Raw genomic sequence first — 17,628 nt, 5'->3', positions numbered from 1 at the left:
AATGCTCAGTGAGCTGGGGAAGCATTTCATTGGCTATCAATTCTCAATACCAAGGTTAATAACCAGGGTCAGTGGCAGAGCGATCGGGAGTTGAGAGAAAAATTCTCTCTGTGAACCAGGTTTGGGGGTTTTTGGGGCCTGTGACTCACTGGCCAAGGGAGGAGAAGACCTCCTCACACTTAAACAGTAGCCAGATGAACTCCTGAAGAGCCTTGACCTGCAGGACAACCGACACGAGAGCTGGGAAGTGGGATGGACCCAAATTCCACTGCTGGCCATCACGGGCGAGAGGGATTGAATGGCCTTCTGCTATGCTGTAAACCCATGTCCCAAAAGATTCCATCGGAACTGCTCTTTCCGGGTGAAGGCGACTCCCTGTTGGTACTGGTGACCGGCCTATACTGTCACTCTTGTCATGACACAGGTGGCCATTTCACCCATTGGGTTCATGCTATCCCACCAGAGGAGCAATCCCATCACGTGCTATGTTGGTGCCGGAAGAGCGGCGACACTTGTGGGCTTACCCCAGCACATTCTCAGTAACACAAAAACATGCATTTCACTGTATGTTTCAACGTACATGTGACTAATAAAGAAATATCTGATCCCATTCCCCTCTCTTCCCTGTAACCCTTCAACTTATCCTCTCTCCCACACTCAGCAACTCCCTTTTGACTCTTCTTGTCGTTAACCTACAGGAACGTCTTTGGGATGTGTGAGAGAGAACCAGAGCATCCGGGGAAAGCTCGTGCAGTCACGGGGAGAACGTGCAAACTCCACACAGTGCCGGAGGTTGGGATCAAACCCGGGTCTCTGGACCTGTGAGGCAGCAGCATTAACCACCGTGCTGTCCTGGGTTCAACACTCCACATTGTCCACTCCATTAGTTTGAAAGGTCTCATTACAATCTCACGGCTCTCTGTACCCTGGGGCGAGAGTTGGGGACTTAGGTTCCAGTTACCCCCAGAACATCTGTGCAGTGTTCCCCCTCCTACCCCTTGCCCAGTTGTGTGAGGGGGTTGGAGAGATCGTTCTCACAGGAACTTAAATACAAGAAGACCCTTATAAATTATCAGTGCTGTTGAAATTGCTCAGCAGGCTGTAGTGGAGTGTGTGTGTGACAGACACAACTGGTCCCCAGATCAGAGGGTGGGCGCAGCCTTCAAACTTGAAAGCAGTCAATGGGGGAAGAGAAAACACAATGTTTGCATTAAAGAGGCTGGGTATCAGAGGAAAGTTTGAGTCTAGCAAGAGTGGTGATTCACACAGACAAGTGTTGGGGCGACTGGTTTGGAGTCAGTACTGGGAGCACGCTGTTGTTAACGGAGGCAGTGAGGGTGTCGTGGTGGGGGGGGGGGGGGGTGGTGTCGAACTGTGTGCGTCACCAAGGGAATGGTGAGGTCAGCAGGATCACTGGATAGAACTGAAACCCATTTTCAGATAGTGACGTGGGAACTGGTCTGTTTTGGTGCTGGGGGGGAGGGGGTGGAGGTTTAAACGAGCTGCTACTCTTTCAACGATAACAACCACAGGGCCATAGAGAGCAGATGCACACATTGGTGAGGCAGGAGGGAGACCTCCTCCGTTCTCCCAGAGGCAGTGTTTACATCTCCGTATTACAGCTGCAGTCTCCACATCACTCAGCCCTAGTTAACTGCTGCAGAAAGTCCAAGCAAGATATCCATGGGTAGTCCATGGGCCCTTTCCTGCAGGATACTTCATGTTCGGTGATCTGACAGGGAGGATGCAGTGAGGACTCTTCCACTAGCAGGGTTGCAAAACAGTGCAGCCCCTCGTTAAACACCCAGGCCAACAGAGAATCTAACTGCTACCGGTGGGGTGGAAACAGATAGGATAGTGGCATTCAGACGGCTTTCAGACAGGCACATGAACAGGCAGGGAGTGGGGGGATGTGGTCATCAGGTCCTGGGGGATGGGATTAGTTTAGTTTTGGCATCAGGGACCGAAGGGTCTGTTCCTGTGCTGTTCTATACAACTCCATCACACTGGAGTCACCAGCAGAGGCGGTCTAAAGCTGGCCAGTGGGGGTCTAGGGTGTGTGGGAGAGGAGAGAAGGTTTGGGAGCCGATGGCAGTGTCATGGTAACTGGAGCAGTTTCAGGGATGGGATCCCCCCCCCCAATTATTTACTTCTGTAATTTATAGATTTTTATGTCCTGCACTTTACTGCTGCCGCAAAACAACACAGTTCACGCTGTATGTCAGTGATAATTAACCTGATCCTGACTTAAGTACAAGCTTGTGAATTAAACAACCAAACCGGTATTAAACCGGGAGTCAATGAGGGGGGTGGGGGTCGGTGGGGGGAAGGGGTTGGAGGTGGGGTGTGGTGGGGTGGGAGGTGGGTGGGGGGGAGAGGTGGAGGTGGGGTGCAGCGGGGTGGGTGGTGGGTGGGGGGGGTGCGGTGGGGTGGAGGTTAAGCAGAGAGCAGAGCCAGGCTGGGTAGGACTGTTCTGGAATCTCTGCCTGAAGGTGTGAATGGCCAACTCAGAGACTGTGTGGAGGTGGGAGGTGGGGGTGGGGGGTGAGGGGGGTTGGGGGTGGAATGAGGGATCTCCTGGGCTGGAGCTCAGTGTGAGAGTCAGTGATGGGGGGGGGGGACTCCCTGCCCACCGCAGGATGGGCAAGGGTGGACCCAGACAAATGCCACCCCCACCTGCCTGCAGAGGCACCGGAGGAGGGGATGGGGTCACCAGGGCAGAGACTGTGGGTGGGAGAGGAGGGTGCGGGGGGGGGGGCGGGAGGGGTTGGGGGAAGAGGTCACCACAGACACTTCACACAGGAGGTCATCGGTGACCCTGCCATACATAACAGGGTCACCAAAGATCCCAGGAAGAACCGGAATTTCTCGGTGAGGATGTGAAATGGGGGCTGAGAGAGCAGAGGGGGAACCCCTGTAGGGTGGTGGGAGATGGGCGAGGGGGGAGCTGGGGTACAGCGATCGCCAGCACTGGGTTTGAACCTGCTCTGACACACCTGCGCCACGTTCCTCCTATACAGGAAACCACACATACCTGGCTGGGGAAATGATGGCCGGATCACGGGACGGTGCTTTCATTGGGAAACAGACACCAGCCAGGTGGCCAAGCCCGTCACACTAACCTGGACCGGAACGTGCCCACACCTGCCGAGGCCGGTTGCCCAATGCCGGATAGTGCTGGTGAGGCTGTGTTCCCCGGGCATTGACTCCCACTGAGGATGCCTGACTCACTAACCAGGTGTAGGGGAGTCGCTGAAGGAGCGTGCGTTACCAGGGGTGCAAAGTCACGGCACCAATACCAATCCATAAAACACTGGCAAATCCGGTTTAGCAACAGATTTAGACGGAAGAATACAGCTCACCAACCGCGTTAACATTAGCACTGAGTTCTTCCCCCCCCCCCCCCCCCCCCAATTTACTGAGGTGGATTGTTAAACCAGATTGTTGCAGGGAGCCTGGTCAGCTCTAGGTCGATGTCCAGGGAGATTTTACGGAACGAATTAAATGCCGACAAGAAATTAATGCCGCATGTGACATAATCACAACAGCCATATAAGGCAAAACTAAACGCTCCTGTCTTCCGTACCCCCCTCCCCACACCCTCCACCTCCCGGCCGATGGAATCTCTCCCCAGTCAAGGTCTGACCTCCCCAGGAAGGACGGTTAACTCACCTCCACCGTTCTTGTAGCAGAGATACGGGAACCGCCAAACGTTGCCGAGTCCGATGAAGCCTCCGGCCACTGATAGAATGAAATCGAGTTTGTTGGCCCACTTCTCCCGCTGCATCTTGCCGTCCGCCTCATCCTCCGGTCTTGTGCCGGGGCTCTTGCCGGGGGAGGGTTTCAGGATGTCTTTGTGAAAATCTTTTAAGCAATGCATCTTTTCACCCCGGGCCATTCCTGAGCTCGAACACACACAATGCATCCCGAACACACACACACAGGCATATACACACACAGACACAGGGATACACACGCGCACACAGGGATACACACACACACACACACAACACACACACAGGCACAGGGATACACACAGGCAGACACACACACACAGAGGAACAGGCACAGGAAGAGGAAGGCACACACAGGCACACAACACAGGCAGAGTGAGGCACAGGCACACGCACACAGGCAGAGGGAGGTACACACAGAGACACACACACACAGGGATACGCGCGCACACAGGCACACACACAGGCGCGCACACAGACAGGGATACGCGCGCGCGCACACACACACAGAGGCACACACACACACACACAGACACACACACACACACAGAGGCACACACACACACAGACACACACACACACAGAGGCAGACACACACAGAGGCAGACACACACACACACACAGACACACACAGAGGCAGACACACACACAGAGGCACACACACACAGAGGCAGACACACACACACACACACACACACAGAGGCAGACACAGACACACACACACAGAGGCAGACACAGACACACACACACACACACACACAGAGGCAGACACACACACACACACACACAGAGGCAGACACACACACACACACAGAAGAGAAGAAAGAGAGAGGGTCTAAATCAGTCCTGTTAATCTCAAGATACAAGAGCAAAATGTCATAACAGGGTTATAATCTGATCTCTCCCGGACCCGTATCCCTGATCAATCCAAGGCAGCCAGCTGCAGATCAATGAACCCCATTATACCCTTCCGCCTCCCTCCGCCCCCTCCCTCCCCGATCCCTCCAAACCCCGAGCCAACCTCCATTTTACCTTCTCTTTTTTTAAAAATAGAAGAATACCCTCGCTTTTATTTCCCCCACCCGACTCCGCCAACTGGCGGGGTTGAAATGCAGACCCCTTCCCCTCGGACTCCGCAGATTTGCGGCGCACGGTGGCCGGGATTTGGTTCCTAGACACCGTCTCCAATTCCTCTTTTCTTTGCAAATGTGCTCGCCCCGCTTCAACCGCCCTCCCCTCTCCACACAAGACGCTCACAATTGATTCCCTGAATCGTTGAGAACGTGCTTGATTAAAAGCACTGTTAACCTTTTTTTTTGCTTTTTTAAAAATGTTTTATTTTAAATGATAAAAGCACAATATTCACTCCCAGGGCAATACCTACAGCTGTACAGGACTCCGCGAATAACGCCTCTTACTCGGTCCAGTACACTTGTCCAGCTTTCTGTTTGGGAAAATAACACAAATAGAAAAAGGAACAAAAAGGGAGGGGGCAGAAAGAGAGAGAACGAGAGAAAGAGACAGAGAGAGAGGGGGTATAACAACTGGAAAGGAGCAAACAACCGCAAATAAACACCCTTTTTTATTTAGATTTTTAGGGGATTAAAATCGTTTTAAACACGAAAGCAGAGCGTTCCTTCGTTTACATGATTCAACGGGTGCAGAAAATATTCAGTGGCCATTTATTCCTGGATTGTTTTAAAAAATAAAAATGATGTCCAGACCCTGAGTCTTTGTTCGGGAGCCGGCCGATGCAACGCAGCACATTCCCCGCTCAGTAGAAATTCGCTAAAATATTTATATAAATGTATAGATTATTTTCTTGCCCCCCCCCCCACCTCTCCCCTCACATAAAGGGTAGCGCTCTACTCGGGCTGGCTTTAAGAAGAATTTTGTCCTCAAAGAAAAAACAAAATCCCTTTCACAGCTTCCCCCCCCCCCCCGCCCGCAGGAATCTGTTTATTTTCAGACAATTAAAACTATTTCGTGCTAAAAATGCACCTTTCTCCCCCTCCCCAAGGGCTTGTGTGTGTGGACTATTGCGGATTACCTGTAGCTGGGCGTTAAGGTGCGGGCGCTCCCTCAATCACTCAGAGAACCCTCCGTTATTCCACAATAAAATGACTCCCTGATTGAAGAGTAATTTTCATTTATACGGCCGCGCTAAATGTCCCTCCTCGCAGCGGCCGTGCTAACCTCATGTAAACGAGTGGAAAAAACCCAGAGTCGGCTTCCTCTGTGCGTCAGGACGTAGATTGGCACTTGAGAGGGAGGGGAGGAGGAGAGAGGAGGAGGGGAGGGGAGGGGAGGGGGGGAGAGAGACAGAGCAGCGTGCAGTCCCGGCAGAAGGGGGAGATCTCACACTTCTCTCTCACACACTCTGCAACTGCTCACCGCTGTTCCGGACATGTCCTGTCACAGTACCCCCCTCTCCCCCCTCTTACCCTCAGCTCATTCCCCCCCCCCCGCTCCCCACTCTCCCCCACCTCATCCCTCACCCCGCCCCCCCCCCCCCGGGACCCGCCACACCTTCCCCCTCCGTTACCTCCCGCCCTCACTCCTTGGTTCACTACTTCGCCCAGCGTTGCCTGTTTTCCTGCCGTGGGGGTTACACAGTGAAGGTTGGAGACCCCTCCCCCGGGGGTCACACACACTCTCCCCCGGGGGTCTCACACCCCTTCCACCGGGGATCACACACCCTCTACCCCCTCCCCCGTGGGTCACACACACACCCTACCCCAGGGGCTCACACAACCTACCGTGGGGGTCACACACACTCGCTCCCCCAGCGGTTTCACATGCCCCCTCCCCCGGGGGGTCCACACGCCCCCTAGTGCGGGGGTCTACACATCCCTTACCCCGGGGTACCCTGGGGGTGCAGACACACTCTCCCCCATTCGGGTCTCCAGACTCTTTTGCTCCTCCGTCTCCCCTACCCTGGGGATCTCTGCCCTACCCTGGGGATCTCTCGCCCCTTCCCCAGTAGCACCCTCTCCTGCCTCATTGTTTCAGGTGGGGGCTGGGCTGCTTTCATTTTCTGACACCGCTGCCTGCACTGCAACGGTTAAGCTCTCGGTGTAAATTTGGTCAGGGCGCTGGTTCTAATGCGATTGTTAACAGGTTTATTTTAACGCCGGTATTAGTCAGAACGACAGCAGCTTAGAACTGCAAGCCCAGGATGTGCATTCAGACTGTGAATTCACCCATTTTGTTGAGCAGAACCTCCCATTTTATGCATCTGATTTTCAGTTTGAACGGCCCTTGTTGGGTCGCTGTAAATTTCGTTCTTCAGTGGGGTGGGTGCATCTCCCTGGTCCCCCACATCCCCCGCTTGTCTGGGTGACCTGCGCTCCCCCACTTTGGTGGGCTGAGGTGGTGGGGAGCTTGTCCCAGAGACAGGTTGTTGTCGGGAGTGTCTCAAGGAGGGGAGTGGGCAGTTTGCAGAGCTCAGGACCCAGGCAGCTGAAGGCATGGGGGGAGTGATCACTGGAGGGGAAAGGGGAGCTGGATTGAGGGGGGATTGAGGTGGGCAGGAGCAGGACCACACGGCATCCGGAAACAAAGAGAGGAAGCTTAAAGTCAAGGAGGCTGGGAATTCTGTAGTGCTGGGGTAAAGGGTGAGAAGTGAAAGGTGAAGGGTGAGGGGTGAAGGTGAGGTGTGAGTGGAGGCTAAGATAAGATGTCTCTATCAGTCACACATACACCGAAACACACAATGAAATGCATCTTTTGCGTCGAGTGTTCTGGGGGGCAGCCCGCAAGTGTCGCCACGCTTCCGGCGCCAACATAGTATGCCCACAACTTCCTAACCCGTACGTCTTTGGAATGTGGGAGGAAACCGGAGCACCCGGAGGAAACCCACACAGACACGGGGAGAACGCACAAACTCCTTACACACAGTGGCCGGGATTGAACCCGGGTCACTGGTGCTGTAATAGCGTTACACTGACCACTACACTACCGTGCCTGCCCACAATGAGGGATGAGGGAGTTTACAAGGGTGGCAGGTGGGGGTTTCAGCATGGATGGATAGGGGAGGGTGTGTCGGTGAGCTCACACCGACAACATACCCACCGTGACCCCCTTCCCCGCTCGGTCCAACCCTGATCTGCTCCTCTCAGAATGGTGACAGAAGAAGGCCATTCAGCCCATCAAATCTGTACTAGCTCTCCCCAGACCACATCTCTTCCCCCCCCACCCCATTACATCTCCACCCTCTCCCCCCACGACATTCCCCTTTGAAAGCCTTGATCAATTCCCCCACAGGCTGGTTGGCCTTGGTCTAACATCTCATCCCACCCAGCTGTTTACCTCGATGATGCTTGTCTGACTCTTTGTGCAAGCTGGCTTCTGAACCTCCTTCAGTAACCAGTGATGATTCCCCAAGACATGCTCCTGTCTGCCCAAGCTGTGATCAGCCTCTGTTACCCAATCCCCCCTCTCCTTGGCACTCAGCCCCGGTGCTTGTAAGGCTGGAGAGTGTTGTTTGCACAAGCTTCCCTCCCACTTCTGTTTCAGCTGAAGGGTGCAGTCTGTCATTTGATAAGTAGATTGTTCCTGGTGATAGACGCAGGTAGAAGGCAAGGCAAAGCAATAAAACCATATACAGAGTGCGTGCCTGGACAGAGAGTGGATTGGCACAGTTGTACAGCTATGGTGAGCTCCCAACTCATGTGCCAAGCCTGTTTCTGTTCACCCTCTACATCGCACGCATGCACACACACACACACACACACACACACACACACACACACACACACACACACACACACACACACACACACACACACACACACACAAAATTACAGGACCTCCCAGGTTACGAACACCCTACTTACAGACAGCCCATACGAGCACACATACACGGGAGACCGGCTGGGTGGAATTGCCAGCAGCTGTGGGGCTTCAGGGATCTTCTACCATGTGGGAACTTAGTTCTCTGAATGGTAGCTGGTTTACTGTTGTCACACATACCGAGGTACAGTGAGAAACTTTGCATTCCATCCTGGTAAATCATGCCTTACATAAGCACACTGAGGTAGTACAAAAGAGAAAACAATAACAGAATGCGGAAAAGAATGTTACAGTTACAGAAAAAGTGCAGTGCAGGCAGACAATAAGGTGCAAGGGTCACGACCAGGTAGATTAAGAGATCAACTTTATCATATAAGAGGTCCATTCAAGAGTCTGATAACAGTGGGATAGAGGCTGTCCTTGAGCCTGGTGGTACGTGCTTTCAGGCTTTTGAATCTTCTGCCCTACGGGAGGGGGGAGAAGAGAGAATGTCCGGGGTGGGTGGGGTCTTTGATTATGTTGGCTGCTTTACCGAGGCAGCGAGAAGTGTAGACAGAGTCCATGGAGGGGAGGCTGGTTTCAGTGATGCGCTGGGCTGTGTCCACAACTCTCTGCAGTTTCTAGCAGTCCCGGGCAGAGCAGTTGCCATAACAAGCCGTGATGCATCGAGACAGGATGCTTTCTATGGTGCATCAATAAAAATCAGTTTGGGTCGACGGGGACATGCCGAATTTCTTTAAATGCCCTGGTTTAATTGCATGTTGCCCTTGGTTGACCCATGCGACCACATTTCTGACTTGAGAACTGTTTGGTTACGAAGCGTCCTCAGGGACAGGACCCTGTTGTAACTGGGGGGAGGTCCTGGATATAGAGGTAGTCAGAGGTGATCTCATGGAAGAGCAGATGACAGAGTAGATGAGGGGGTGATGTACCCCTGGCTGGGGATGATGATCTCAGACTAAAGGGATGCATATTCAGGACAGATTTGAGATCAGATTCTTCACCCAGAAGGTGGTGGATCTTTGGAATTTTCTGCCAGAGAGCTGCACAGAGGCTGAGTTGTACCAAGACCAATGGATTTCTGCAGGTTAAGAGAATGGAGGGAGATGGGGTCAGTGCAGGGATGTGGCGCTGAGCTGAAGGGTCAGCTGTGGTCCAAGAGAAAGAGCAGACACGAGGGGATGAATGGCCTTCTCCAGCCACAGTTCCTCACGCACACACTGACACAGTAGTTCTGTGGTTAACTTAGTGAATTGCCTTTCAGAGCTCGGTACCATTTACCCGCAGGCGTGGGTTCAAGTCCCACTGCGGCAGCAGGGAATTTAAATACAAGGAATTAAACACATCATTCTCCACCACTTCTGCCATCTCCAACGGGACCCCACCACCAAGCACATCTTCCCCTCCCTACCCCTTTCTGCCTTTCGCAGGGACCACTCTCTCCGCGACTCCCCAGTTCACTCCTCCCCCCCCCCCACCCCCCACCCATCCCGCTCCCACCCCGGGAACTTTCCACTGCTCCCGCCATAGGTGCAACACCTGCCCCTACACCACCTCCATCACCTCCATCCAGGGACCCAAACAGTCCTTTCAGGTGAGACAGATTCGCCTGCACCTCCCTTAATACCATCCACTGCATTCGGTGCTCCAGGTGTGGCCTCCTCTACATCGGTGAGACCAAACGCAGACTAGGTGACCATTTTGCAGAACACCTGCATTCTGTCCATAACCGTGATCTGCGTCTCCCCATTGCCGGTCACTTCAACTCCCCCTCCCACACTATTACTGATACGTCAGTCCTCGGCCTCCTCCACTGCCGGGAGAATTCCAAGCGCAAACTGGAGGAACAGCACCTCATTTTCCATCTTGGAACCTTGCAGCCTAACGGCATGAACATTGAATTCTCCCACTTTAGGTAATCCCCACCACCCACCCCCTTCCCCACAACCCCCCCCCCCCACCCACCAGGCCTCTTCTCTTCTTCCCTTTCTCAGCTTCTCTCTATTTTTTCTATGCCCCCCCCCCCCTTTTTTCCTCTTTACTGTGCTAAATTGGGGGAAGGCTAATTACAACAGCTTTGGCCAGTCTCAGGGGAGAGTAGATTGGGAACAGCAGTTGATGGGCAAGTCCACATCTGACATGTGGGAGTTTAAAGGCCAGCCGGTCAGAATTCAGGACCTACATGTTCCCTTGAGGAAGCGAGACAAAGACGGCAAGGTTCGGGAACCTTGGATGATGAGAGATTTTGTTAAAAGGAAAAAGGAAGCGTATGTAAAGTTTAGGAAGCTGAAATTGGACAGCTTGAGGAATATAGACACAGGAGGGAACACACAGGGAATCAGGAGGGCTAAAAGAGGTGATGAAATATTGTTGGTGAGTAGGATTAAGAGAATCCCAAGGCTTTTTATGCATATACTAAAAAGAAAAGGGTAACTAGGAGTAGATAGAGCCACTCACAGACAAAGGAGGCAGTTTATGCCTGGAGCCAGGGGAAATGGGCGAGGTACTAAACGAGAACTTCACATCGGTATTCAGCAAGGAGAAGGACGTGGGGAACAGTGAGATCAGGGCGGGCTCTGCTGATGTTCCAGGGCTGTTGATATCAAGAAAGAGGAGTGTTGGGTCTCTTGAAGAACATTAAGGTGGATAAGTCCCCAGGGCCTGATCCCAGGTTATTGAGAGAGGCATGAGAGGAGATTGCTGGGGCCTTGCCAAAGATCTTCACATCTTCTTTACCACAAGCGAGGTCCCCAGAGGACTGGAGAACGACCAGTGTTGTTCCTCTGTTTAAGAAGGGCAGTAGAGAAGAAACGGGAAATTATCGGCCAGTGAGCCTCACAACAGTGGTGGGGAGTTATTGGCGAATACCCTCAGGGATGGGATCGACTCAGCATAGGCATATTAGGGACAGTTGACATGGCTTTTTGTGGGGCAGGTCATGTCTTACAATGGAGTTTGTTGAGGAGGTGACAAAGATGATTGATGAGGGTAGGGCAGTGGATGTTGTCTACATGGACTTTAGTAAAACCTCTCCAAGGTCCCTCATGGTAGGCTGATCCAGAAGATCAAGGCAGATGGAATCCATGGAGACTTGGTGGAATGGATTCAAAATTGGCTTGGCTGTAGAAGAGGGTAGTGGTGGAGGGGAGTTATTCTGACTGGAGGTCTGTGACCAGTGGTATTCTGCAGGGATCAGTGCTGAGACCTCTGCTGTTTGTGATACATTGGTATCGGTATTGGTTTATTATTGTCACTTGTACCGAGGTCCAGTGAAAAACTTTTCTTGCAAACCAATTGTACAGGTCAATTCATTACACAGTGCAGTTACATTGAGTTAGTACAGAGTGCATTGATGTAGTACAGGTAAAAACAATAACAGTACAGAGTAAAGGGTCACAGCTACAGAGAAAGTGCAGTGCAATAAGGTGCAAGGTCACAACAAGGTAGTTCGTGAGGTCAGAGTCCATCTCATTGTATAAGGAAACCATTCCACTAAGCTCTCTATCTCCTTCCTGTACCCCGACTCATTGCTGTTTGAGATACGGCCTACAACGGTCATATCATCTGCAAACTTGTAGATGGAGTTAGAGCAGAATCTGGCCACACAGTCATGAGTGTATAGGGAGTAGAGTAGAGGGCTGAGGACGCAGCCTTGTGAGGCACCAGTGTTGAGGATAATCGTGCCGGAGGTGTTGCTGCCTATCCTCACTGATTGCGGTATTTGGATGAAAATATAGGTGGGCTGATGAGTAAGTTTGCAGACGACATAGTGAAGAAGGTTGTCAAAGGATTCAACAGGATATAGGCCAGATGAAAACGTGGGCAGAGAAGCGGCAGATGGAGTTTAATGCAGGCATGTGTGAGGTGTTGTCCTTTGGGAGGTCAAATGTATGAGGAAAGTATATGGCAGGACCTTGAGGAACATTGATGTACAGAGGGATCCTGGGGTGCAAGTCCATAGTTTTCTGAAAGTAGCAACAGCGTGGGATAGGATGGAAAAGAAGGCGTACGGCACGCTGGCCTTCGTCGGTCGGGGCGTTGAGTAGAAAAGTCAGGAAGTCATGTTGCAGCTGTATAAAACTTCAGTTAGGCCACCTCTGGAGTGTTGTGTGCAGTTCTGGTCGCCCCGTTACAGGAAGGATGTGGAGGCTTTGGAGAGGGTGCAGAGGAGGTTCACCAGGATGCTGCCTGGATTAGAGAGCATGAGCTATAAGGAGAGGTTGGACAAACTCGGGTTGTTTTCTCTGGAGGGTCGGAGGCTGAGGGGAGACCTGATGGAAGTTTATATAATTATGAGAGGCACCGATAGGGTAGACAGCCAGAGTCTTTCTCCCAGGGTGGAAATGTCAAATACTAGAGGGCATAGGTTTAAGGTGAGAGGGGGAAATTTAAAGGAGGTGTACGAGGCAGGTTTTTTTACACAGAGAGCGGTGGGTGCCTGGAATGGGCTGCCGGGGAGGTGGTGGAGGCAGATACGACAGCAACGTTTAAGAAGCAATGAAACAGGCACATGAACCGGAAGGGAATGGAGGGATACGGACCGTGTGCAGGGAGATGGGATCAGTTTACATTTGCAACATGGTCAGCACAGACATTGTGGGCCAAAGGGCCTGTTCCTGTGCTGTACTGTTCTGTGTAACTGGTTCCACCTGCCTCATTTATTTGGATCCACTTACCACCTTCCTTACTTATCAGATTCCAGGATCTGCAGCCTCACGTTTCCACCTAACCCTTTCTTCCTCTGTCTCTACCTCCCCCCTCCCTCCCCCCACCTGTCTCCACCTGCCCATCACCCCCCTCCACACCTGGTTCCAACCATCCCCTGCCTGTCCCTGCCTGACCCTTCCCTCTCACCTCTTCATATCGGCTCTCTCTCCTCTACACTGATGCAGAGTCTCGGCTTGAAATGTCGACCATCCCTCTGCCTCCACAGATGCTGCCCGACCCACTGAGTTCCTCCAGAAGTTTGTTTTTTGTTCTGGATTACAGCACCTGCTGTTATAAGACTATTGAATGGTCCCCTAGTATGATAAAATGGACTCTTGACCTCACAATCTACCTCGTTATCACCTTGCATGTTATTATCTGCCTACACTGCACTTTCTCTGAAACTGTGACACTTTATTCTGCATTCTATTAAAGTCACAGTTGAGTTTATTGTCAGATGCACAAGTCCATGTGTGCACGGGTGCAATGAAAAACTTACTTGCAGCAGCATCAGAGGCACAGAGCATCAGATAAGCAGCATTCACAAGAAAAACATAAATTATGCACTGTTTTTACATGTTTTACTGCCTCGATGCACATCTGATAGAATGATCTGTCTGGATGGCATGCAAAACAAAGTTTTTCACTGTACCTCGGTACAGGTGACAATTATAAACCAATTTACCAATTTACCATCTGCAGTCTCTCTCTTTCTCTGTCTGCCTGTATTCCTCTCTCTCGACTGATCTGTCTTTCTCTCTCTCTGAATCGGGTCAAAGATTGTAGGGGGAGAACTTTAACCACATGATGTTAGCCTGCAGTCCAACGCCCTGCTGTGTAAGTGCCACCTTGCTGCCTAGATGTTAACCTGGGTCCCTGTGTGTTGTCTGCTCTGTATGTAAAAGGCTCTTCTGTGACTCTTGAAGGACGAGGGTGGGAGTTCTTGCAGAGTGGCCAATAACTTATCTCTCAGGCAACACCGCTGCTCACAGTTACCCTACTGTTCATTACCCACAATCCTCAGCAAAGGAGGAAGAGGGCGTACATAAAGGAAGAGGAAGTAGAACTATAAAAAGCACGTAAACAGTCTGTAAAATCTTCTGCACATACGTACAAAGGAAAAGATGGTCACAAGGTTAATGGCAGAACTCTTAGTGTGGAGGAACAGAGGGATCTTTGGCTCCACGTCCATAGATCCCTCAAGGTTGCCATGCAGGTCGATAGGGTTGTCAAGAAGGTGTATGGAGTGTTGGCTTCACTAGCTGGGGTAATGAGTTCAAGAGCCGTGAGGTAATGTTACAGCTCTATAGAACTCTGGTCAGACCACACTTGGAGTATTGTGTTCAGTTCTGGTCGCCTCATTACAGGAAGAGGAGATTTACCAGGATGCTGCCTGGACTGGAGAGCATGTCTTATGAGGATAGGTTGAGTGAGCTGGGGCTTTTCCCTTTGGAAAGGAGGATGAGGGGTGACTTGATAGAGGTGCACAAGATGATAAGAGGCATAGATCGAGTGGACAGTCAGAGACCTTTTCCCAGGGCGACAATGGCTAACATGAGGGGATATAATTTTAAGGTGATTGGAGGAAGGTGTAAGGGGGATGTCAGGGGTAAGTTTTTACACAGAGAGTGGTGGGCGTGTGGAACGCACTGCCGGCAGAGGTTGTGGGGGCAGCTACATTAGGGACATTTAAGACACATGAATGATAGAGAAATGGAGGGCTATGTGGGAGGGAAGGGTTAGATAGATCTTAGAGCAGGATGAAATGTCGGCACAACATTGTGGGCTGAAGTATTCTATGTTCTATGTTCTAAGTTAACGTGGGTCCTTTACGGACTGAGACACGAGGAATTATATGGAGGGATTAGGAAATGGCCGAGAAATTAAACAAGTTTGCCTCTGTCTGCAGAGAAGAAACCACAGAAAACCTGCTGGAAAGGTTGGAGACCAGCAGTGAGTGGGGAGCTCACAGTTCAGCATTAGTCAATGAAATGGGACTGAAGGTGAGAAACCGCCAGCACCTGATATTCTGTATCTGAGCATTTTGAGGGAAGTGGCGGTGGGGAGAGTGGATGTACTGACTGTCATCTTCCGAGATCCCACTGGTTCTCCACAGTTCCCAAACACTGGCAAATGTGTCCTCAGTGTTTGAGAAAGGAGGGAGAGAGCAAACAGGGAATGGCAGGGAACAAGGAGTCAGCTGGCCTGACCTCAGTAGGGACGTGGGAGGAGGCATTGATTATTAACAGAGTGGTAATATGGCATTTGGAAAATACTGATTTGTAAAAGAGACTTCATACTTACAAATCTATTGGAAACCTTCAAGAGATCTTCAAGTTCCTCGGTGTGAACATCACCAACAATTTGTCCTGGTCCAACCACATGGACAGAATGGCAAAGAAAGCTCACCAGTGCCTCTACTTCCTCAGAAGCCTTAGGAAATTTCCATATCCCTGATGACCCTCACCAATTTTTACAGATGTACCACAGAAAGCATCCTATCTGGATACATCACGGCTTGGTATGGCAACTGCTCTGCCTGGGACCGCAAGAAACTGCAGAGAGTTGTGGACACAGCTCAGCGCATCACAGAAACTAGCATCCCCTCCATGGACTCTGTCTGCACTTCCCACTGCTTTGGGAAAGCTGCCAACATATTCAAGGAGCCTCCCATCCTGGGCATTCTCTCTTCTCCCCCCTCCCATCAGGCAGAAGATATACAACCCCAAGAACTCATACCACCAGGCTCAAGGACAGTTTCTATCCCACTGTTATCAGACCATTGAACGGACCTCTCATACACTAAAAGGTGACTCTTGACCTCACAATCTACCTCTTCGTGGCCCTTGCACCTTATTGTCTGCCAGCACTGCACTTGCTCTGTAACTGTAACACTATATTCTGCATTCTGTTATTGCTTTTTACCACCTCGATGTCACTACGTATGGAATGATCTGTCTGGATGGCACGCACACAAAGGGTTTTCACTGCATCTCGGAACATGTGACAATAATAAACCAATGATAATAGATTTTGATGTTGCAACTTGTAGAATAGATGGGTGATGTGATGTACTTGGATTTCAAGAAGACAATTGATAAGCTGTCACACAAGAAATTATTAAACTGAAGTACAGCATGTGGCATTGGGGGGAATGTGTTGGTTTGGACTGAGAACTGGTCAACAGAGATAGGTATACATGGGTCATTTTTGCAATGGGAGGCTGTGACCAGTGGGGATCAGTGTCGGGACCCTGGCTGTCCACAATCTTTGTTAGTGATTTGAATGAAGGGATCAAGTGTAATATATCCAAGTCTGGGAGGCAGTGTGGTCTGAGAGAGGCTTCAGGAAATAAACTGGGTAAGTGAATAAGAAAAGATACGGCAGATAAAATATAAAATGGAAAAATCTGAGTTCATCTACTTTGGTAGGAAAGTTAGGAACACAGATTATTTTTGAAATGGTGAGAGACTGAAAGGTGTTGGTGTTCCGAAGGACCTGGGTGTCCTTGTACACTGATCAGTGAATGTTGGATCCAGTTAGAGCAGGTAATTAGGAAGGTAAATGATACACTTGCCTTTCTTGCCAGGGGATTTGAATACAAGGCTAGATGCTTTGCTCCAATTATAAGGAGGCCTGGTTGGATCACACCCAGGATATGGTGTACAGATCTGGTTAGTGCAGAACTGGTGCAGGAAGGTAGTGCTGTAGTCAAAGTTCAGCTATGGTGGAGCAGGTTGAATAGTCTACTCTTATGTCCTTATCTAGTCCCTGGCATTGTCTCCCCACCTGAAAACATTCCCTCCCCTCCTCCCTGACAACCTGCTCTTCCAGAGCCCTTCAGCCCTCTGCCCTCTCCCAGAACACCTCGTCCAGTCCCACCAATCAGGACTCAGGTCCCAGGCCACATTCCGAGAATGGCTCTAATTGAGGTCACCAGTGGCCTCCTGTGTGTCTGTGCCCGAGGTGACCTCCCCCTCAGCCGTCCACAGCTCCTGCCTTGGTGACCACATGTCCTCCTCTGACCCCCTACGCCCCTCACCCAGCCTGGGTGGGGGCTTAACCCCCTTCCCCTGGTCCCCCTTTATCCACTCGATCACTACTCACTCCTCATCCCTGTCTCCCCAGGACCTCCCCTCGGCCCCTCCTCTCTCCCATCCCACCACTGCCATCCCAGGGTCACCCGGAAACACGGTGTCTGTTTCCCTGTGAACTCCGGTGTCTGACTCTCCCACCCCTGCCCTCTGTCTCTGGACCGTCTGAGACACTGAAACCTCCTCCAACCGAATATCAGAAGATCGAAGCCATTGTTCCCAGGGGTCAGTTGCTGACCACGGTACTGACCCCTGACCCCCTCACCACCCCACCTCCAGACCCCAAATGCCTCCCTGCT

The 17,628-nt window shown here is 51.4% G+C and overlaps 1 protein-coding gene across 1 annotated transcript in view; it reads right to left on the bottom strand.

Moving 5' to 3' along the window:
• LOC127571252 (sodium- and chloride-dependent taurine transporter-like) overlaps positions 1 to 17,628 on the bottom strand; it is a 200,858-nt gene that overhangs the window by 45,706 nt on the left and 137,524 nt on the right. Inside the window, 1 exon segment of the mRNA XM_052017479.1 lies at positions 3,673 to 3,900. Within this exon segment, the coding sequence (XP_051873439.1) occupies positions 3,673 to 3,898 (226 nt within the window). The 5' untranslated portion in view covers positions 3,899 to 3,900.

This window comes from Pristis pectinata, chromosome 6 (assembly GCF_009764475.1).
Source record: "Pristis pectinata isolate sPriPec2 chromosome 6, sPriPec2.1.pri, whole genome shotgun sequence".
In the NCBI taxonomy this organism is placed as follows: Eukaryota; Metazoa; Chordata; class Chondrichthyes; order Rhinopristiformes; family Pristidae; genus Pristis; species Pristis pectinata.
Note: the sequence above shows the minus strand (reverse complement) of the source record. Positions and strands in the feature narration are given on the sequence as shown.